The 20,491-nt window shown below is 54.4% G+C and overlaps 9 protein-coding genes across 9 annotated transcripts; 6 read left to right on the plus strand and 3 right to left on the minus strand.

The window, feature by feature from the left end:
* The first annotated feature begins 66 nt into the window (after positions 1 to 66).
* On the plus strand, positions 67 to 1,949 carry BDZ99DRAFT_288828 (Hus1-like protein). The gene is made up of 6 exons (XM_033714083.1): positions 67 to 136; positions 190 to 295; positions 356 to 368; positions 429 to 1,200; positions 1,281 to 1,360; positions 1,438 to 1,949. Exons 1-6 carry the CDS (start codon positions 94 to 96, stop codon positions 1,462 to 1,464), a joined length of 1,041 nt encoding a protein of 346 aa, XP_033577745.1. The 5' UTR covers positions 67 to 93; the 3' UTR covers positions 1,465 to 1,949.
* BDZ99DRAFT_288866 (uncharacterized protein) lies at positions 1,937 to 3,301 on the plus strand. Its single transcript, XM_033714084.1, has one exon. The coding sequence runs from the start codon at positions 2,435 to 2,437 to the stop codon at positions 2,810 to 2,812; it is 378 nt and encodes a 125-aa protein (XP_033577746.1). The 5' UTR covers positions 1,937 to 2,434; the 3' UTR covers positions 2,813 to 3,301.
* A 2,038-nt stretch (positions 3,302 to 5,339) lies between these two features.
* On the plus strand, positions 5,340 to 6,403 carry BDZ99DRAFT_475665 (uncharacterized protein; the record flags this gene model as incomplete). Its single annotated transcript, XM_033722004.1, has 4 exons — positions 5,340 to 5,426; positions 5,512 to 5,705; positions 5,784 to 5,969; positions 6,091 to 6,403. 4 exons carry the CDS (start codon positions 5,340 to 5,342, stop codon positions 6,401 to 6,403), a joined length of 780 nt encoding a protein of 259 aa, XP_033577747.1.
* A 1,414-nt stretch (positions 6,404 to 7,817) lies between these two features.
* Positions 7,818 to 9,935, minus strand: BDZ99DRAFT_487604 (P-loop containing nucleoside triphosphate hydrolase protein; the record flags this gene model as incomplete). Its single annotated transcript, XM_033722848.1, has 3 exons — positions 7,818 to 9,395; positions 9,464 to 9,602; positions 9,874 to 9,935. The coding sequence occupies 3 exons, from the start codon at positions 9,933 to 9,935 to the stop codon at positions 7,818 to 7,820; spliced, it is 1,779 nt and encodes a 592-aa protein (XP_033577748.1).
* Positions 9,936 to 10,735: 800 nt separating this feature from the next.
* Positions 10,736 to 12,596, plus strand: BDZ99DRAFT_414975 (dimeric dihydrodiol dehydrogenase). The gene is made up of 2 exons (XM_033716741.1): positions 10,736 to 11,447; positions 11,499 to 12,596. Exons 1-2 carry the CDS (start codon positions 11,057 to 11,059, stop codon positions 12,302 to 12,304), a joined length of 1,197 nt encoding a protein of 398 aa, XP_033577749.1. The 5' UTR covers positions 10,736 to 11,056; the 3' UTR covers positions 12,305 to 12,596.
* Positions 12,597 to 13,367: 771 nt separating this feature from the next.
* On the plus strand, positions 13,368 to 15,377 carry BDZ99DRAFT_414977 (uncharacterized protein). The gene is made up of 4 exons (XM_033716742.1): positions 13,368 to 14,022; positions 14,077 to 14,507; positions 14,567 to 14,690; positions 14,760 to 15,377. The coding sequence occupies exons 1-4, from the start codon at positions 13,474 to 13,476 to the stop codon at positions 15,192 to 15,194; spliced, it is 1,539 nt and encodes a 512-aa protein (XP_033577750.1). The 5' UTR covers positions 13,368 to 13,473; the 3' UTR covers positions 15,195 to 15,377.
* Positions 15,378 to 15,483: 106 nt separating this feature from the next.
* BDZ99DRAFT_519464 (uncharacterized protein) lies at positions 15,484 to 16,278 on the plus strand (the record flags this gene model as incomplete). Its single annotated transcript, XM_033725420.1, has 1 exon — positions 15,484 to 16,278. One exon carries the CDS (start codon positions 15,484 to 15,486, stop codon positions 16,276 to 16,278), a length of 795 nt encoding a protein of 264 aa, XP_033577751.1.
* A 392-nt stretch (positions 16,279 to 16,670) lies between these two features.
* On the minus strand, positions 16,671 to 18,293 carry BDZ99DRAFT_561193 (uncharacterized protein; the record flags this gene model as incomplete). Its single annotated transcript, XM_033727314.1, has 3 exons — positions 16,671 to 17,568; positions 17,619 to 17,826; positions 17,882 to 18,293. The coding sequence occupies 3 exons, from the start codon at positions 18,291 to 18,293 to the stop codon at positions 16,779 to 16,781; spliced, it is 1,410 nt and encodes a 469-aa protein (XP_033577752.1). The 3' UTR covers positions 16,671 to 16,778.
* Positions 18,294 to 18,802: 509 nt separating this feature from the next.
* BDZ99DRAFT_497746 (uncharacterized protein) lies at positions 18,803 to 20,348 on the minus strand (the record flags this gene model as incomplete). Its single annotated transcript, XM_033723541.1, has 4 exons — positions 18,803 to 19,933; positions 19,985 to 20,131; positions 20,182 to 20,281; positions 20,330 to 20,348. The coding sequence occupies 4 exons, from the start codon at positions 20,346 to 20,348 to the stop codon at positions 19,048 to 19,050; spliced, it is 1,152 nt and encodes a 383-aa protein (XP_033577753.1). The 3' UTR covers positions 18,803 to 19,047.
* Positions 20,349 to 20,491: the final 143 nt, after the last annotated feature.

Here is a 20,491-nt window from a genome sequence, read left to right on the forward strand (position 1 = left end):
CAAACCTTTCTGATGGTGTTTTGGTGGTGGTGAGCGGCCCCACGTCTTCGAACTTTCTCTCCACCTCGTTCCGTCCAAGCTTCCTCCGCCAGGATGCGCTTCAAAGCGTCAATCCAAAATATCTCGATATTTACCAGTATGCCAGCCCTTTGCCGTACGCCGGAGACTCATCTGACGCGTCAATTACAGAACTTACCGCGTCGCTGAACTCGCTGGGCAACTTTGCGTGGGTCAAGCTCAGCGACAACCAGGTCTGCTTCACGATCATTCCGGAGCAGGGTACACAAGTCTGGGCGTAAGTCCTGTTATTAGCATATCATCTGAAATGACCTAGCTGATTCAGTTATTCTTGCAGTGTTCTATCGATCGTAAGGAATTCTCTCCTACAAATACTTAGAGCTCCCATTGACCACCCCGCCCACGCGTAGGACTCCATTTTCGAGGTCTACAACATCCAATCCGCCGCCAACAATGTGGTAAACCTCGAAGTCCCCCTCGCCTCTCTCACCAGCGCCCTCCGATCCGCCCTCCAAGCCACCTCTGCCTCAATACGCCTCACGAAGAAGGACAACATCCCCCTCCTCGCCCTTACCATCATCACGACCTCATCCATAAACCCACGCGGCGCAATCAGCACAACAGGCAGCAGTCAGGAAGAAGGCGCCTTCGGCAATGGCTACGAGGAGTCTGCCTTTGGCCGCGAGCGCGAAACCATCGTGACTCAAGAGATCCCCGTGAAGGTGCTGAGCGCCGACTCGGTGTCCGGCCTGCACGAGCCACGCTGCCGCGAGCCAGACGTCCACATCATGTTACCCCCGCTGGCGCAGATCAAGGGCATTAGTGACCGGTTCACGAAGCTAGCGTCCGTCGGGGCGAAGGCAGGTGCGGGATTGACGGCGGCGAATGCGCCTCGCTCGCGGCTAGAGCTGTCTGCCAATATGCACGGGTGCTTGAAGCTGAGCATCCGGACGGACGCGATGAACATTAGCAGCGTGTGGACGGGGTTGACGAACCCCGAGCTCGATCCGAGTCAGGTGCAAGGAGGGGAGGAGGGCATTGCGGAGCATCCCAGCACGCGGATGAAGGCGCTCGGGAGTGCAGACGGGCGCAGCGACGAAGGTTGGGCAACTGTTCGGATTGATGGTCGAGACTGGGGGAAAGTTATGTCAGTTGGACGTCTGGGTGGCAGAGTCATTGCATGTGAGTTGAAAATTTGCCGCCGACCGCTTTGGAGACCGTCAATCTTTCAATGATGGCCAATCGAACTGACGGTACTACAGGCTTCTGCCATGAACACGCATTGATCCTCTACGTCTATCTTCCGAATGACAATGAAGGGGAGGACGAGTCAGTGTTGACGGTAAGTCGAGCTGCTTTCATAGCCCCTTCGAAATATGTCACTTTCGCAATCCGAATACGCCTGACTGAAAGCCTTAGTACTACATGAGCTCCTACAGCGCTTAGCTAGCGAAGCGCCGCAAATCACTACGACTAGGTAATGAGATTTCTTGGCAGCATTTCTCTCCAATCTATGGAACGACGGAACGACGATGAAAAGATGACCTATAGCCGGCATCGGTCCAGGACCCTTAATGATATCCAAAACAAAATAAGGAAGTATAAGGTACTACTTTCATCCTGGCGTAATACTACCCCAAAGTGTCATACCCTTCGCAGCATATTCCACCGGCTTCCCCCAGCATGCCCTCGTAGAGACACATTCCGGCCCCCAAACACCCGCGCCACACTCCCGCGCAACGACGTCAAAGACACCAGCCCCCACAGTCTGCCTTAACACTCCAAATAAACGGACGCACACAAGAGCCTCCTAAAGTCTAGTCACGATAAGGTTGCAAGTGGCTGGTTCACTACACCAACCAACCAAGGTTCCAGTGCACCGCCACCACTCCGTGACCTTTGGCGGCACAGCACGGCCCACTCATCGCGTAGATTTCCCATCAAGCGCCGCAGGGACAGGGTAACCCGCACGCCACACCCTGTTTTCGCGCGACGCCGCGCAGGTGGAGCCGGGAGCGTGACCCGCGTGGGCTTTCTGTTCGGGGAGGGCTGCCTGAGGCCGCGCGCTGGGCGTAAGCTGCAAGGCTGAAGGATGCGGATCCTGGGAAACGGCCGCTTGTTTGACGCAACGTCGCTTGTTTCAGGCAGGCCTGGCGCCAGCGATGGGCGGCGTGCGGGTGGCGTAGGGCTGAGTTTTGTCACCGGCCGCAAGACGCAGGGTTGAGGTATGTTGAGATGGGAAGACTGTCTTCTAGGTAGAGTGCAGTAGACGTCGATGAAATGAAGTTACGGCCGCGGAACTCTGAGTGGATTACAAATCAGAACATCTTCACGGAGGTATACAAATTCCCTTCAAACACATGGTCTATAGCTCCCTATCTCCACCAAGTCCCCTCAACGCTACCACTCTCCCACAATGCACCAGCTCGAATTCCCAGCCACGCCCCCCACCCTCCCCAACCCCCTCCTCCCCGCCTCCGAAAACGCGCCCTGGCGCCTCATCGGGCCGGGGACCTGGGAGCTGCCCCTCAATCACTCTGCTAGCCCTATCAAAGAGAAGTCGGTCCTGCAGTACTACGAACCGCATACCCCGTCCATCACTGATGCGATTATCACGCACACGTATACTGAGGAAGTAGTGATTCTGAAAGGGAGTCTGACGGATGTGAAGAAAGGGATTACGGCGGTGCTGGGGAGCTATGCGTTCCGGGAGCCGGGGATGGAGCATGGGCCGTATAGAGCCGGGGACGAGGGGGTGTTGCAGTTTGTTAAGGTGAGGGGGGAGGGGGTGTAATAAATGGAGGAGGAGCGGGGAGATTTGGGAGGGGGTTTGAGGGAGAGGGAGAGGGAGGAGGTTGAGAGGGAGAGACGAACTTGAGAAGGAAAGGAGGTTGAGAGAGAGTAGTTTGAAAGGGAGATGATGAGTGAGAAGAAGAAAGAAGCTCCCCTCACCATCCGAGAAGAAGATGAGTGAGCTGCTTAGGACGTCAGAGACGGGTACCTATAACGCCGCCCACGACGCCGCGTGGCTTGCGGACCGAGCCGTTTCGTATTCGGCTCACTGGATGAGTGTTGAGGGTGCCTTGCGGTGGTCTGAGCTGTAGAAAAACGGTGTTTGTCATACACCGCGTTCGCATTCCTTTTTACGTCAGATGTTGGAGTTGGAGCCGGGTTCGTTTCAGGCACGGACACGATTGTGCTATACTCACTACTGCTTCATCCCACTCTTTGTATTTTCCATGTCGAGGCTATGACTCTATTTGTGTATATGTGGCAAAAATGTAGTCACAGAGCGATGCAGTCACCGTACAACCCACCAGCCTCATCAATGCCCCCTTCTCGACCTTAGCACCTCCGAAACGAGTTTCCGGTCAAATGCCCTCGTTTTGGTATATCAATAAATCGCCTAGCTCCTCCCACAACGGCAAATGATTAAGATTACCCGAGCGGGCTGCTGGGCGTCGCATTCCACAGACTCGCTCCGTGCAACAATCGATTCGCTTCCGTAGCTGCGGTTCGTGTCTTGTGTCGGCTGCAAGCCACCCGCGCCCGCAGTCCGTACCTGAGCCGTACCGCCCGATCTACCACCCGCGACCGGGGCTGCTGATCGAGGGCGCTGCGACGACCTGAAACGAGATAGAGGACTAACGGGAGCCGTTGCTTAGTGGCAACGGCGACTAGAGCGCGGTGGCGTCGATCGAATCGGATTCCCCGCATGATGAATGATGATGACGGTTAACGATGGCGAGGGCGCCGTCCGTATGAGGAGTCATGGAGCGCTCCGGGGTGGTGGATTTGGAATTGAGTCAATCGCGTATGCTGTGTTATGGAAGCATCGTCTATCCTTGCTGTGGAACAGAAGGCGCAAGGTTTCTTGTGGAACGGAACATGTTTGTGGAACGGAATATGGAAGGGTGTGACGGATTTCAAATCGGGAGGACAGGGGTTGACGAGGGAGTACAGATGATGCGATGGCATTACCTACTCTTTCCAAGAAGATTGGAGTATTGGGTATACGAACTAGACAGTTTAATTAATCCTACCCCTACGGAATATTCTTACGATGATCAAATGTGCGGTACTGCATGCTTTACTAAAAACCAACATCGATAGAATGCGCGCGTAGGGGATAGAAACGAATGGACCGATCTCTGTGGAGACGTGTGCCTAAGGTGGTCAGTCAAGCAAGAAGTCAGCAGCTTTGAAACAACAGCATTTCGGCCCCCAAAATAGAATCTCGACACTCGTCGTGGCTGGTGATGTGGGATGTCGTGGTGGTGAGCCGTCCGCATCCAGCGCAAATGTCGCATAAATAGCTCGAATTGCCACTCCTTCCAGCCAATGGCGGAGAACTCGGTGGCCGGATTGAGCTCAAACGTCCCTTAATACGCCCCAAAACGGAATATGGATTGCACTGCCCACGTCAGCCCTAGCGCTACAGAGGACAGGGGCGCCGCGCTTCCTACAGCCTATGAACGAGAACGAAGCGTGGAAGGGGTATTTTTGGGTGGGTACCTGCAGCGCCCATCCTCTCCATCGGGCTCCAGCCTTGACCCGGGGGCGGGGGAAGCATACCGGTGCAGGTGTGGCCCTGTTTGGATGCTACGAGGCTCGGGAGTCTGTCTCCTTGCTTGAGAGTGCGGCTCGTGCGTGCATGCATCTTTCGATATTCAATCTATGTTTCGGGAATCGAGCAGTCGTGTCTGCCTTCACTGCGATACTTGGCCCCTTTGATAGATTGTACACTACGGGCTGGTGTGGTAACACAAGTAGGGGGCAGTCCCTCCACCTCCAGCGCGCACCTCGTGGCTCCAGTCGCACAAGCAAGGCGTTCCTTCGGCACGGGGAAAGTGTCTCAACTGTCTTGGAGTCGTTTGTAGCTACGATTGGCATCCGTGTTGGCCAGGGGCCAGCGATGGAGACCTGGGCGGGCGGCCGCAGCCTCTATTGCTTCGTTAGGATCCCGAGTATTGGCTGTGATTCGCGGGACACGATTTGGGATCTCGGAAGGCGGCCTTATTTTAGGAATGTAGCAGAGTGCAACGGCCCATGAGCCGATTCCAAGGCTGCGCGCCGGTGACAGACGGGAGCTGGGTCCAGCAAGGAGGTTATTGGCAAACACAAAGACGGGTAGATTGAGGCTCCTGCGGAGTCGAACCAGCTGCAGGCTCTCTCACCGACCCGAGTGGTTGTCGCCGAGCACTGCGCAGTCGGGACCTCACCGCAGAGCCGCCAGACGAGCTGAGGGTCTAGAGCACAGAACCTCGATCCAACGTTGCAATAATGGAGTGCTGAAAGAAAGCGTGAGGCCAGCTGTGATCATGCAGTTCTTGGTGCGAGAGGAGACGCCGGGCAATGAATGGCACTGGTCCATTGCAGATCGCCGTTCACACGCTGGCTTCATGCAGGTATGACAAGTCGGCGATGAGTCTTTGACAGCCTCAGGCGCACCCCGTTGCCCTCTCACAAGACTCGGCGGCGAGGGGTCGATAGGACAGGAGAGGTGGAGCGGCGTGGGCGATGAAGCCAGAGAAGGAGTCGCCGCGACTGTATTTGCAACGCTGGCATGGAGTTCCTCATCGCATTCCTATCGCGGCAGGCATCGACGGCGAAGGATCTGTGGTTGCACCCAGCGTGTGGAACGGCGACGATCAAACGCTTCCCCGGCCACGTTGCGAGATGCGGCAGTGGGTAGTGCAACGGTCGAATCCCTGCCCGCGAAGACAGTGAATGCAGGGCTCGAGGGCGATGACTGTGCCGCGCAGGCCAATGCCATTCACTGAAGCGCAAACTCCAGACAAGCGCGCTGGATCAGCAGGCCCTGCTCGGCGCAAGGTGACTTCGCGTCCCTTCGATGCATCCCACGCCGTCACGATGCCAGATCGCCTCGCCGCGAACGAACTGGAGCGTGAATTGATGCCTCCGACGCTCTCCATGGCCCCCAGGCTCCCGTTCGTTTCTCGCCTCTCCGCGCCGCGCACGAGAAAGCACAACGGCCGCCGCAACGTGCTCGCACAGCGTCACACGTCGCCTTCGTGAATGAAATTAGAAGTGCACCTGGAATACCTACAGTCCGGGGCCACGGCTCACCTCACCCGCACCGATGCGCAGCTCTCCCATGCGCATCCCACGCTGCCCCGAAGCGCCAGGGCTGAACCAGGGTCCTCAGCGCCGCCGCCATCCACTCCAGCGGGTGGCTTGTTCCCATAGCCACAAACCCACTGCTCCCCTCGCACCTGGCACCCACCGCCTGTCCAACGGCTTCGACGCCGCCATCGCGCGGGAACGGGGCTTGGCCGGTGCAGGTGCCCCCTTCACTACCGCCATGCACAGAAGCACCCTTGTGCGTCCACAGGCAGGGGTGCTAGTAATGCCCGTCCGCTGAGGCCACCCTCCCCCAGTTGCCAGGCACCGATTCTGGAAAAGCACGCGCAGTGAATATAAAGGCAGAGTCCCCAGTTTGCGGCCTGGAGAGTCATCACCACCACTACCAAGCATCCATCCATCCCACACACACCAGTTACACGCCTCGCACGCGCGTTTCACTGTCTCGGCCTTTGCGATCCCTGCGTCCCTTCACCACTCTGCTACTGCTGCCTTCCATTCTCATTGGGGTCATTTTCGATTTCCGAGCGGCCTCCCGCCTCTTCTCTCAGGTTCTTTGGGTTTATAAGAGCCGTTTCTCTTTGAGTCATTTGCTTTTCATCCATCCCAACTTCCATCGGTCCTCAAGGCTTCACATCTTCTCTACATCCACATCACCGCGTCTTCGTCTCAGCGTTCTAGTCAGCAGTCACATATCGTCGTCGTCGTCACTTCAAGCATAGCAATCATAACGTCCTCCTCAACTACCATCATCACTGTCTTCGTATTCTCCATGGGTCGCGGCGGCTACAACTAGACGCCTTCCACACGATCAGAGCAGAAGCACCCCGCTTCGAACTACCATCAGACCAGACCAAAGCACCGAGCCAAGAGGCGCCCTACACTACCCACACCCACCAACCGTCCCAGCCATTACCATGGGCCGCGGCGGATACAACTAGAGGACCGGAAATCCGGAGTCCCTACACCCCACTCAACAACCATCGACCGCGTTTTCCAGCGGTCCACTACCACATTTCCCACTCCATGATATTATAACCACATTCCACGCGGCTTTGTATATATGGCGGCACCTTCACATTCCTATTCTTACCAGCACGATGACGACGATAGACAAGGAGGATTTCGGGAGGAGGGAGCGCGGTGGATGCGGCGGCGGAGGGAGGAGGAGGTCGTAGAGCATTGTTCTGATTTCGATTTCTTTTCTCATTCTTCAGCATTGCGAGCGGGCCAGCGATCTGGGATAGAGGTTTCTTTTGCGCAGCGTTCCTGTTCTTTCCCCTTCTCTTCTCCTTCTATTTTCGTTTCTTCCGGCATTGTTCCTGTTTCCCAGCGAGCATTGCTACGGCACGCCTGTTTCTTTCCTTCTGCTCAATCTGCATTTTCCAGCTATTCTTGCGCCTCCCCATTTGCGCTTATCTTTGTCGTTGTATTCGCATTTAGCCCTCCATTCCATATCCCAAATCCAATTCCAACCCCCGTGTCGCCCGACCCGGCTTCTATTTCCCCACACAGAACCTGCCTCGCGAAAACACAGATCAGCAAACGTCCATTGCGCAACCCTTCTCGAACGTTGAGATCTGAAACAACCGGGGCCCGGCAGGATCCGAACGGTGCCACAGACCGGTCAATCAAAAAACCGTTGTCCGTTGACTCAGGCAGCACATGTGATGCGGAGAGAAAGACGCTATGACTCACTTTTCAAACACGACCCCCAAGACCTCCTCGACGTCGCCCGCGTCGCCCCGGCCCGTGATTCGCGCCATGCTGTCGGCTGCGGCGCGCAGAGACTCGGCGGCGATGACGATGTCGATGGCGGGTTCGTCCCCTACTTCTATTTCTGGTGCGAGTTTGCCTTCCCAGAGCGGGTCCTGGGATAGCTGTTGTGATTCATAAGGAGCGATGTCGGCTGCGCCGACTGCTGTGAGGAAGGTGTCGAGGTGGTCGAGACATTCGGAGAGGAGGACTCGCTGGCGTTCTGTGGCGCCAAGAGACTCTTGCCAGATTGATGCGCCGGGTATGTCGTCGGTGGTATCAGAGTCCGGGATCAGGGCGGAGGTCATGGATTTAAAGGTTGAGATGAGGCCTTGGAGGAAAAATTGTATGTTTCCTGGGTCTGGTTCGGAGGAATTGGTGTCAGAGTTTACGGCGTTTCTGCATGAAATGAAGAAGATGCGGTCGGATGGGACGTCGAGGGCAGATTGAATCATTTCTTTCCATCGTGCTTCAGCTGCTGTGGCGTTTGAGAGTTTGTCAACTTTGTTGATAGCAACGACGACGTTGATACCGAGATCCACACACTCCTTGGCTGTTACTTTGACCTCGGGGTCGATATCCCTCGACGCATCTTGAACCACAATCAAAACATCCGACTCAAGTGCACGCTGCTTAGCCCTCTTAATCCCCTCTTGCTCCACCACACCCACCGGGCCACCTCCACCCTCTCCCACATCCCCACCCGCCAGCCCCGCCCTCCTCAACCCCGCCATATCCCCCAACCTAACCAACCACCCGCCCAGATCCACCCCAACCTCGACCACATCCCTCGTCGTCCCCGCCTCGGCCGCCACAATCACCGCCTCGCGCCCCACAATCCGATTCAGCAAACTACTCTTCCCCGCATTCGGCGCCCCCAGCAACGCCACCCCAATCCCGCTCCGCAACAACTCCCCCCTCACCGCATTCGCGCGCTGCGCCTCCATCTGCCGCCGCAGCCGCAGTATCTGCCCCGCCACCGACGCGCACAGCGCCGCCGGGGACTCGTCGAAGTGCTGGTCCTCGGAGAAGTCGATCAGCGCCTCCAGCTCCCCGCGCGCGAGGAGGAGTAGCTGGCGCCAGTGCTCGTAGCGCGCGGCGAGGGCGGCGGTGGTGCCGCGCACGGCAAGCTGGCGCTGCCGCTCGGTGGATGCGGAGAGGGAGTCGCCGAGGGCCTCGATTTGGGGGAGGTCGATGCGGTTGTTGGTGAAGGCGCGGCGGGTAAATTCGCCGGGCTCGGCGTAGCGGATGCGAGGTGGGGTATGGAGGCTGTGTGAGGCGGGGAGGGAGGAAGGGATGGCGGCGAGGACGGCGCGCACGATGGCGGGGCCGCCGTGGAGGTGCAGTTCGAGGACGTCTTCGCCCGTGACGGTGGAGGGGGAGGGGAAGTAGAGGATTAGGGCGCCCGAGTCGAGGATCGTGGAGGGGGAGGGGAGGAGGTGGGGGGTGTATAGTCGGCGGAGGGTTGCGTGGCGGGGTTTTGGGAGGGGTTTGGAAGGGCAGAGGGATTGGTATATCTAGGAGGAGAGTGGGTTAGAATGAGGGTATGGTTGATGCTTAATGGTAGATTGGTGGATCGATCTACCTGGAGGCATGCTGGTCCAGATATGCGGATCACGGCTATGGCGGCTTTCCCTGGAGCAGTTGATAGGGCGTATATGGTAGAGTCCTCATGATGAATGACATTTGAATTGCCAGTATGGTAATTGCGATGAAAGTATGGGCTCAAGGGCCGTCGTGAGAAAGGTGTAACATAATTGCGAAAAGCGCAGTAATTTTTCCCAATTGGCAATTGGGCGACATGTAGACGGCGATACGGACAGTTGTGTCGTGGTAAGTGCTTGGAAAGACACTGGAGAGCTCTCATGCCGAGAGAATGGTGTTATCGAAACATGATGGAGATGAAGCAGATCCCAAGGTTCTCCGCACGGGACACACTCCTCCGAGATCCCGAATTTCCACCGCTTCACGCTCATTGGATGAATACCAATTCACTTGATTTGAACGAGCTTTGAATTTGAGACAAGGTATGAAGAAGACCGAAAGTGAATGTTCATAGAGCTCACACCTCTAGCTTCCTTTTCTCTCAGCTCGTTAATTGTGGCGAACCAACAATAGTGCTCTGCTACTATCAAAACACTTATTGAGCAATGTCAAGGTAGGCGTGCCCCGAAACAGCCACACACATGTAGCCTATAAGAAACGAGGATGATGAGCAGGCCTCCCGCTCAGGCCTCCCATCACCAAAACCCCTCGTCTTCTCCGTCTATGTTGCAACTTTATAGTATTCAAGAAGGTACGCCAAGCTGGTTCTGTGAGGTTTCCCGGCCTGCTCTAGACAATAGGCTACTTTTGCGGGTAGCGATACGACTCTGTTGAACTGTTTCGGATGGGGGTGAATTACGAATGTACGTTGAGGGCGTTCGACCGCCGGACGTGCTTACGGTCTGTAGGTTTTCAGTCGGGTAATTGAAATATTCGTCTTTCATGCGCATTCTAGGATCAGATCTCCTCTCCTTACTCTTTCTCTTGCTCTGCCTCCTATTACACTACATCATAGGATCCTAAAGTCATGACTTACGGTTAGTGGAAGAAGATCACGTGATTATAGTTCCAAATCATTCAATACAGTAAAAGAGAGCCACCCTTAGTACTCCTTGACTTATAGAGAAACACAAAACTTGTTTTCATTCCATCCTGGGAGATACATTCACAGTGCTTTTGAATTGCGCTGAGATGATAATGCTAGCGGGAAATTCGTAGCGTCCTAGGCGAGAATTCCCACTTCTGGTTTGCGCGGGGAGCGGATCTCGCAGTACCTGCACAGCTGCTTCCAGAGTTCGCGATTATCAAGCGGGATTGGTCAAAGTGGAAGGCTATCACGAAGAGACTGAAGAGTGGTGGGGTCTGAGTAGTTGCAGCTGGGGCTTGTTCGGATTTAAACACCCCACTTTCACACCTCATTCAACGTCATGCACGGTGTCATAAAACCTGGCGACCTCGCCTTCCATTTATAACACGCGTGTTAAGATTTATCATCTAAATCCGCTGTAAATCCAATAAGTCCGCTCTAAATTCCATCTACCGTTGCTTTTCAGCATCTGCAGCGCTCAACTTCCGCGAATATTCTCCTGTCATTCCCTCCACTTCCACTTCAAAAACTTCCAATTTAAACACGATGGCACCAAAAGAAATACGGTGGGGTATCCTTGCAACAGGCGGGATTGCCCGAACCTTCACAAAAGACCTGACAGTCGATCCCACAACTCGAGGCGTAACCAAAGTCAAGCACGTCGTAGTCGCAGCCGCAAGCTCCTCTTCCAAGACACGCGCCGAGGCCTTCCTGAAAGAGTGCAACTGGCCCAACGCAAAGGCATACGGCTCCTACGAGGAATTCGTCAAAGACCCAAACATCGATGTCATCTACATTGCAACACCTCACTCCCACCACTACCAGAATGCCATGCTGTGCTTAGAAGCGGGGAAGAACGTGCTTTGCGAGAAGGCGTTCACTGTCAATGCGGCGCAAGCGAAGAAGCTCGCCGAGAAGGCTCGCGAGAAGAATCTTTGTGAGTAAAAGCTTGATATCACACGGCTAAAGTGTTCTAATTCCCTCGTAGTCCTCATGGAAGCCGTCTGGACCCGCTGGTTCCCCCTCTCCATCTACGTCCGCGAGCAGATCACCTCCGGCCGCATCGGCACCGTCTACCGCGTCCAAGCTGATCTAAGCATGGCCGATAACCCAGACAAGACATACGCCGATGGGAAGAACCGGATGGTCAATCTGGAGCTTGCTGGAGGTGCACAACTCGATCTGGGGATATACGCCTTGACATGGTGCTTCCAAACACTGTACCACACCCAGCCGGCCAGCGAACGCAAGCCTCCAAAGGTGCAGGCCACCATGAAGCACTTCTCAGTTACCGGATCAGACGAATCCACGACCGTCCTGCTCACTTTCCCTCGTTCTGAGAAGCTGGGTGGTGATGCGCACGCTGTCGCTATGAGTTCTATTCGCGTTGCTACGGATCCGGCGAATGGAATTGCGTCGGGCCCTGCTATTCGGATTCAGGGCGACAAGGGAGAGATCCAGGTCTTCCCTCCAGCATTCAGGCCTGTCGATACGCGCGTCATTCTCTCTGATGGCACGGTCGAGGACAAGCATTGGGAGCAGCCAGGCCCTGGAAAAGGAAGTGGCTTCTACAACGGTTTCGGAGACACAATACAGCCGGAAGGTGTGGGCCAAGGTATGTTCTGGGAGGCGGATGAAGCTGCTGTGGCAATTTTTGAGGGCAGGAAGGAGGGGAGCTTCTTAGATCTGGCGGAGAGTATCGTGATCATGGAGACTATGGATGAGATACGGAAGCAGGGAGGGCTGAAGTATCCGGATAAGATTGAGACGCTGGATTATCCTGTTGCTCTATAGATTGAGGTCGAATAGGAGAAAATTACAGGAGAAAATTACAGGAGCTCATTTGGAGTGTGTATTTCTTTACCTGATGTTGTGGTTTGAAGTGGTTGGTGATGGGCTACTTTAGAGGTATACACCTCCCCAAGAGTTGCCTAGTCTCTAATCAATATACGACCTCAAGTTACTCGATTCCGAGCACTTGAAATACAGGATCTGAGTATCGTAAGATTATTCGAGATTGTGGCTCCAGGGATACTGCAAGAGTATACAAACCCCCCTGGAAGATGCGTACAGGTAATGGGTCGCGGTTCGGCAAAGTCCCTAGAAGTCATTTCCTAATTTGAAGTCTAAACACTGTGACCTTGAATGTACCCATTTATATGATGCTCGATCAAAATGGGTACTGACCTAAGTATGCTACTGTCTGAGGTCTCCCAACATATCATCCAAAATCGGGACACCAGGCAAGGGCCATCACGTCGCATATCAAGCCGACATCTGTTGAGCCTTTCTGGGTTGTCTTCGTAACCGTCGGAGGCCCTTTGCTATCTCCTTAAGAATCTATAAGCGGTGTTACACTCCTTACGCTGCAATTCGAGCCGACATTGAATTAGGGTTTCAACACTAGTATGCCACTATATGGAGTGCTCTGGTATGCTAAATCAGATATGAAACTAAAATAGGAGCTTCGTACCTCCAAATCTGGCCTCATGTTTGATATCTTTGAACAGTTTCATCCTGCTTGACGGCGCCACCAGAGGAGTCACCTCATACCACCTAAAAAAAGGATGATCAGAGTGGATCTTCTGATAAGAAGCCCACGCTTCGGAGTTGCTTCCGCCATTTTGACATCTTAGTTCGGAACATCGTGAATATGTTGAGTGCTTGGCACAGGTCTCACATACAAACCCATGCAGCAAAACCCGGTGCCTCGGCATGTGATTATGAAGGGGTAGATGCGGAGTGAATGTGATTGGGGACAAGTCGGTACCAGAAATACAAGACGACGCAGTTCTCAGCACCCGTGACGACGCGTGCCAGCAGACACATGCTACTTAGCACCTGCACAGCCCAACAACTGCAGTCCAGGTAGGCACCAAGCGGCGGTAAATACCGCCTCATTCTGCCCTCAAGGGTCCTCTCAACACCATGAACCTACCTATATCTTCAGCTGTTCCTCCAATATGATTGGAACTTCGACTCCCGAGTATGTGTTCATCCGCGCCAGCATCGCCGGGCTACGCGCCATTACCCCTCTCAGCGTCCTATACTGCGGCTTCTGCATTGTGCGCCCTCCTCGATCCATAGTTGGAAAAGTACTAGTGGCTTGGGCGGCTATAGAGACGGCCTTCTACTTCCTCGTATACCTACCGCGGAAACACATTCTTCAAAAAGCAGCCGACCATCCTGAGCCTCTGGACCCTGAGCACCGCAAAGTGCTGTTTCAGCGATGCTTCTCTACGATACCTGATGCGGAACTGTACCTTTCGAAATGGTTCCTCGGCAGCCCGCTTGAGGACATCAAACGCGAAAATATCAAAGACTTCTTCCGCTGGGCCTTTCTGAACACTGCCGACTACGATCCGGCCGACGATGAGGAGCTCGAGACGTATATAACAGGAGTAGAGAACCTCCTCGGACGCAAGATCGAGCCAGGAAGAGGGCCAGCGAAATGTCTGCGGTTGACGATTGACGAGGTGGATATGATGCACCGGAGTTTCTTGTGGTACTGCGTAAGCAGCAAATGTCAGATCTCTTCCGCAAGGTCAATACTAAATGATACACAGATCGTTGGCCTAGTCGATGGAGCTACCGCAGTGCATTTCAAATTCCGGGGATTCAGCCTCTACCGCACGTCTCTCCGCCGCTTCTTCGACGTATTCCCCCTCCGTCCCTTCACCCTCCTCTGCACTCACCACTCCCCCGCCGAGCATACCTCATACTGGTACCGCCCGCATACCTCCAAGACCAAACTCCCTGTGCTCTTCATCCACGGCATCGGCATCGGACTATACCCGTACGTGCAATTCGTTGCTGAGATCAACCAGTCCGACGATTACGACTCGTCAGATGGCGATGTCGGGATAATTGCCGTGGAAATCATGCCTATATGCATGCGGATCACGCCCGCAGCTCTAGCGAAGGAGGCCATGTGCATGGAAATTAACAGCATTCTCGAAAAGCATGGTTGGAACAAGTTTGTTCTAGTATCACACTCGTATGTCTCCTAATCCTCAACACCGTGGCTCATGGAATTGCAACTAACCCCGCGTAAAGCTACGGCACCGTCATTTCAACCCACCTCCTCCAAAACCCAATTGTCGCGCCCAAAATTGGCCCAATTCTCCTCATCGACCCTGTCACTTTTCTCCTCCATCTGCCGGACGTGGCCTACAACTTCGTAAGTTCCCCGTCTACTCCCACTCCTACTATCTTCCCCTATCATTAGACTGACTGGTCATAAACCCAGACCGCCCGCAAACCCAGCACCGCCAACGAGCACCAACTCTACTACCTCGCGTCTAAAGACATGGGCGTCGCGCACACCCTCTCGCGTCACTTCTTCTGGAACGAAAACATCCTCTGGCTCGAGGACATCGTAGACCACAATGTCACCGTGTCTCTAAGTGGCCGCGATCTGATCGTCAATACTGAGGCTGTGGGGCGGTACCTCGTTGGTGCGTCGTCTGATGGTAGTGCGAGCGGTTGGAGTGATGATGATGGGGGGTGGAAGCAGGAGCCGTGGATTGGGGAGGGCTTAGATGTACTGTGGTGGCCACAGGCGGATCATGCGCAGGTGTTTGATATGGTGCGGGCGAGGAAGAAATTGGTGAAGGTTGTTAAGAAGTATGTGAGGAATGGGAAGGGATCGAATGGGACTGCATACGGGTCTATTCAAGGCTGAACTTGGTTTCTGTCTCGGCGTTGGGATAGATGAGAGGTGACGAACATACCCGTAAGGTATAGAGCAGAGAGGTTGTGCGGTGAGATGAAGTCACGAGCCAGGCTTTTTCAAGAGGACCGCGCTCCTCAATGCAATTCCAATTCCAATCCCAATTTCAGCTTCAATCCGATGCCGTCATCGATCAATCTCTCTCCATCTCACACCCTTTCAACTCAAACCCTTCTACTCATCTCATCTCAGCCCACCCCTACCTTACGCATCACACCGCTCTCAACCACAGCATCTCAAAATGTGCACTCCACGCCCCTGCGTGCCTCGGAACACTCCCACTCACGAATCCCTCGAACTCACCGTCCTCCCGGACCCTCGCACCAACCCCGCCCGCCGCAAGCGCCTCCAAAAGCGGTCCGCCGTCCCATTCGACATTGTGTCGCCAGGCAAGCACATGGACAGGCCCCTCGCCTCCCCCATCCGCCCTTCGCCCGCGCCAACGCTCGTGGCCAGGAACTGGGACAATGGGGAGAATCGCCGGCCGAGCCAAACCTACGGACGCAGTCTCCCACCAACGAGCCCAGTATCTCCGCTGCCGCCGATCCTCTCGCGCGTGAGGGAGTCTGAAGAGGGAATCCTGCGCGCTAGCGACGCTGCCTTCCCGCCCTCCTTCCGCTCTACCTCTTCGTTCTCGCTCCTCGGCCCGGACCTCCCACGGTTGGTGAGGAACCCGCCGTCGCTGCCGAGCACGGCGCCTCTACCGTCTTTTGTCGGTCCGACGGTGTGGATGCGGAGGGAGGTTGAGCGGGGGCATGCGATGGTGCCGAGAGAGCAGGGAGGTGGGGGGGATGGTGGGAGCGGGAGACGAAAAGAGAATGTTAGGCCCGGGGGTGGGGAGGACGAGCTTGAAGAGGGGATGGTGCGCATTCCTATCACGCCGCGGAAAATTAAGGGGAGAGGGAGGCTAGGGACGATTCGGGAGGCGAGTCGCGGAGAGAGGGGGTGGGGGGATGGGGGGATGGAAGTGTGTTTGGGTGAGGGTGAGAAGATGAGGGGAGAAGGGATGGGATGGGAAGTGGTGAAAAGGGATTAGATGGGGTGGATGGATAGTGCAGTGCTGGTTTGGCGTGGATGGCTGATTGGATGCGAGGGGGCAAGGGCAATTGTGCTGTATGGGAGGTGAATGCACGGTTTTTCAGTGGTTCTGAGGACGTCCGACGGTGATAAAGCTATGTTGGAAGGCAGTCCAGCCATTAGCCTGATTTACGAGGTGATGATCTTTACATCGTCTACTGGCTCTTATTGATCTGTTGGGGGACGTCAGACAGCAGCGTAGCGATGTCAGTGGGTTTCTTAACCGAGCTCGATATGGGAGCATACGGTTGATGTCATATTTCTACGACTTCAGATCATGACAGAGGATTTGGGAGTATTAAGTACATTCTCGAGTTGTTGTGACTGCTCTAGAGAACCTATTTCCTACAAAACCAACTATTGTACATCTTTTGGCGTCAAAGACACACGCTTCGACCATCATCTTACACCACGTCTACTGAACCTTCCACAATCTTTCTCCTTTACTACATGTAGCGCCTACGACGTCTCTTCCGGGTGGGCCTCCAAGTACTCTACTACTGCTTGTTCCGCCTTAAGCTTCCTCGCCTCGTGCCGAAATGCTTCTTCCTTGGCCTGCCACATTTTGGCCCTGGCTACAGCCTCCTCCCGCTTGACCGCGGCAAGTTGAGCTTCATACCGGAGCTGGTTGAGGCTTCGACGCTGCGGCGCTGGCATAGACCGCCGCGCAATCTGATTTCCAGCCTGATTCAGCAGTCGATCGCCTTCATCGTCCTGAATCGAGGCAGTCTGCATGGTGGTCGCAAGGTCATCGGCTGGTTCGGGGGCGTTCTGGAGCTGCATCATGGCACTCCGAGTCAGTCTGGAAGCTTGTCTAATCTGCAGGTTCGCTGTAGTAGTGGCGGCGGAAGCCTTGACTTGCTTAGCCTTTCTTGAGGCGCTTGCATTGGGCTGTGAATCCGCCTTGCGTTTGCCCTTGTTCTGCGGGAACGTCCTCTGAGCCTGGGCTGCTTCGTTCTCGTCTACGGGTAGGGAATTGTGAGAAGAATTGTGAGAAGAATAGGCTTCGGTGTTGGAAGACGCCGGAGAAAGATCGATGGATGACGTGGTAGTGTTAGGAATCGGACGCTCGGAGGGTCCGGCCTGTCCGGAAGGTTCGAGGTTGTCAGGCTGTTCGAGGTCGGCAGAAGGTTTGTTGTCATATGAGAACGTGAATTCGAATGTGCGCCCGTATTTCCCCTTCACCGCCCGGAAGCGGGTGTTCTCGGTGTGGTTGTCGGTTCTGGTGACTGCGTTCACCATCTCCATGCTGTCGGTTGTCAGGCTGACGTAGTCCAATAGGCATGAGGTGGTTCTTACTGTGTGTAGCACGGAGTGTGGTGATGCAGACTCTCTGCAGTCGACTGGTTCGGGGCGTCTAGATCCCTTCCGTTCTTCATGGAACCGTACATGCGCCTCGGAATCTCAGATTCATCCAGGAACCCGTGTTGCAGGGTCACTGTGATCTTCCCCATGTATCGCTTATGGAAGATGCCTATGTTCCTATCAGGAACTTCCAGCCCCTCGTCTGAATATCTGTTAGCGTGTCGTCTGCTATTGCTAGGTATTTCATGTACACATACCAATGATGAACTCCCGGAAGAAGAATGCTGACTCGGCGAGCTCTCCGCTCGGCCTCTCGACGACGGTGTCAGAGATGACCATGCTGCGTGGTGCCGTGGTACCGGTCCACATCTGGTTGGGAATGAAGCGCTCTTCCAGGAGGGTCCAAGCCCGCTTCTGTCTCTGATCCCCCTTGTTTCCATCGATGAGGATGGAAACGAGGATTCCGGTTGCGTGGCTCCTGTTTTGTGGCACGCTCACCTTGATGCCATATCTTTGCCCTAGTTCTATCTTGATGCCGCAGCTGATTGACTCGTCCCGAAATAAGCGCCGGTCATCTGAGTCAAACCCAGTAGTGACATTGGCTTCTTCGTATGGCTTGTTTGTGCCTACATTGAAGATCTGCACCTGGTAACCGCTTGCATTGATCATAGTGCTTGAGTGGGTAAAGAATGCAAGCTTGTTTGGCGGCGTTGGTGGGTGGCAGAGTGCGAAGAGAGGTGGACTGCGTAAAAGGTCCGTCGTTTGTAGGCTTGAGAGGCTTGTGGTAGTGAGTGGAAGACTCCCTTATCCTCTAACGCACCCGATGTGTGAAGCCGGCGCTTCGCGTACTAAGGGCAGAACGTAAGGCAGAGAGGAGTCGAAGGACGAGAGGCTAGTCCAGTAGGTGTGAGTGGAGGCTGATGTTGAAAACTCGTGTGTTCGATGGAGGCCGAGCAACTATCTAGTTGACTGAAGAAAGGAACGGCGTATAGTATATCCGTTAACTGATCTAAGTTAAGAAGCCAATGAGGTCTCGACACTAGGAGTTGGTGAACGAGAAGAAAGCGAAACTGGCCTAACTCACTCTAACAGCGTGTTGACGCCCCGCTCCGCGACTTGTAAGGCAGAAAATTCCAATAGTAATTCTGCATGAGTGCCCAGCCCAGCTGGAGACTGTTCCCGAAATTGCAATCGAAGCGGTATGGGGCATAGAACAGGAATGTTGGTATTCTCTCGAACATATCTGATGGTGGCGACCTCGCTGTACACTTCATACCTGGGTAGTGCCGACTCACCCATTCTCTGCAATTTGATCTCCTGATTGTAGAGAACTAAAAACTCTAAACAAATATCGACGACTCAGAGATGAAAAAGCATCGAAAGCAAGACACCCACAATCATATGATGACCATCCTCCCTCAAACTACACCACATTTTCATCATTCTTCGCTTCTTCTTTCACCTCCGTATGTGACGCGACTGGAGTAACCGCGTTATCCGCTGCGTTCGTTGTTGGCTTCGACTTACTCAAATACTTCCCAATATAGCCCCTCGAACCCCAAAGATGAAATGGATCCAATGCCCCAGCCCAAACCGGCCTCTTGTTCGCCTTCTTCTCCGCCCTGAGTCTCTCGAGCTCTTCGTCCGACATGTCCCAGAACTGCGTTTCTTTATCCCTGCCTTTGATCAAGCCCCACACATCGAAGGGATCAAACATGGTAACGATCCACGGCCGATCATCTGCCCAGCCTGGTCCGCGACGCTCGGTGACGCCGTCGCGGTCCAGGAACCGGCTATTGGAGGACGGGAGCCGCTTTCCAGGGTGCCAGATGTTCAGAAGAAGCGTATTGACAAACATGATGGATGCTTCGAAGACCCAGAAGTAAGCTTCGTTCTGGTAGACCTTTCCCTGCCATCCTTCAACGTACTCCACGATGCGGTAGATGCAGCGGATCGTGATGATGGTCGCGCTTACGTACAGGACGTAGAGAACGGTTCGGAGTTTCTTGGAGAGGACGTTGGCCTTTTGAGCGCGGTGTTGGAACATGGCAGCCATGAGACCGAAAGCTCCAAAGAGACAAGCTTGCAGGATCAAGGATGCTTTTACGAGATTCGCGCCTACTTGGCGTTGTTTGTCGGTCATGGTGGAGTTTGCCATGCGCCAAGCGCCTTGAGCGATGAGGATTTCGCAGACGGCGTCGAGGCCGACAAAGGTGGTTACGACGCGGCCAGGATGCATGGGTGAGAGATAGGGTATGTAATAGAGTATTCGCGATAGGATGAAGTAATTGATGAGGGCGTACACTGGTCTGCGAATTCCTATTCAGTAATTGCTATGCTATTAAGTTGGTTACACTTACGGTCCAGACATGATTAAAACAACGCTCGCGATCATAACAGCGAGATTATCCGTATTGTATGCGCCGTATTCGCGAGTGATGAAGCCCGAAATCATCAAGAGCGCTGCCCATGGTAGGAGAATGGTCGTTCTCCATGATTTATAGCGACTATATGGATTAGTTGATATAGTAGACCTCGAACAGTGCTGAGAACTCACATGGTCTGCCACGCGTGAATGATGCCCGAGATAAGAAAGAGGACGATGAACACGATTGGAGCGACTTTGTTAGGAGCATAGTACCAAATGCTTCCAGGTGCTGTTACTAGTTAGCATGTAAAGTCGTAGACAATGAAGAGGATCTTACAATAGTCTCCTAAGCCCATGGCGAGTGTTCTTGACAGATTAGGGTGCTAGTGAAACAAGATGAGAGTAACTATTTGGTGCTCTTTACTCTGTGGACGGAGGGCTGATATGTACAAAAAAGAGAAGACAGGCCAATTATGTATGCGTGCAATGAGCCGGCGCA

Source organism: Mytilinidion resinicola (assembly GCF_010093595.1).
Source record: "Mytilinidion resinicola strain CBS 304.34 unplaced genomic scaffold BDZ99scaffold_8, whole genome shotgun sequence".
NCBI lineage: Eukaryota > Fungi > Ascomycota > Dothideomycetes > Mytilinidiales > Mytilinidiaceae > Mytilinidion > Mytilinidion resinicola.

What these genes read in the sequence shown, in the direction of transcription:
- BDZ99DRAFT_288828 (XM_033714083.1), top strand. Translation starts at nt 94, where the DNA reads ATGCGCTTCAAAGCGTCAATCCAAAATATCTCGATATTTACCA. An exon ending in AAATATCTCGATATTTACCA is followed by an intron (nt 137 to 189) that starts GTATGCCAGCCC and finishes CGTCAATTACAG; the next exon opens with AACTTACCGCGTCGCTGAAC. An exon ending in AGGACGAGTCAGTGTTGACG is followed by an intron (nt 1,361 to 1,437) that starts GTAAGTCGAGCT and finishes TGAAAGCCTTAG; the next exon opens with TACTACATGAGCTCCTACAG.
- BDZ99DRAFT_288866 (XM_033714084.1), top strand. Translation starts at nt 2,435, where the DNA reads ATGCACCAGCTCGAATTCCCAGCCACGCCCCCCACCCTCCCCAACCCC.
- BDZ99DRAFT_414975 (XM_033716741.1), top strand. Translation starts at nt 11,057, where the DNA reads ATGGCACCAAAAGAAATACGGTGGGGTATCCTTGCAACAGGCGGGATT. An exon ending in GGCTCGCGAGAAGAATCTTT is followed by an intron (nt 11,448 to 11,498) that starts GTGAGTAAAAGC and finishes ATTCCCTCGTAG; the next exon opens with TCCTCATGGAAGCCGTCTGG.
- BDZ99DRAFT_414977 (XM_033716742.1), top strand. Translation starts at nt 13,474, where the DNA reads ATGATTGGAACTTCGACTCCCGAGTATGTGTTCATCCGCGCCAGCATC. An exon ending in TTTGTTCTAGTATCACACTC is followed by an intron (nt 14,508 to 14,566) that starts GTATGTCTCCTA and finishes CCCCGCGTAAAG; the next exon opens with CTACGGCACCGTCATTTCAA. An exon ending in CGGACGTGGCCTACAACTTC is followed by an intron (nt 14,691 to 14,759) that starts GTAAGTTCCCCG and finishes TCATAAACCCAG; the next exon opens with ACCGCCCGCAAACCCAGCAC.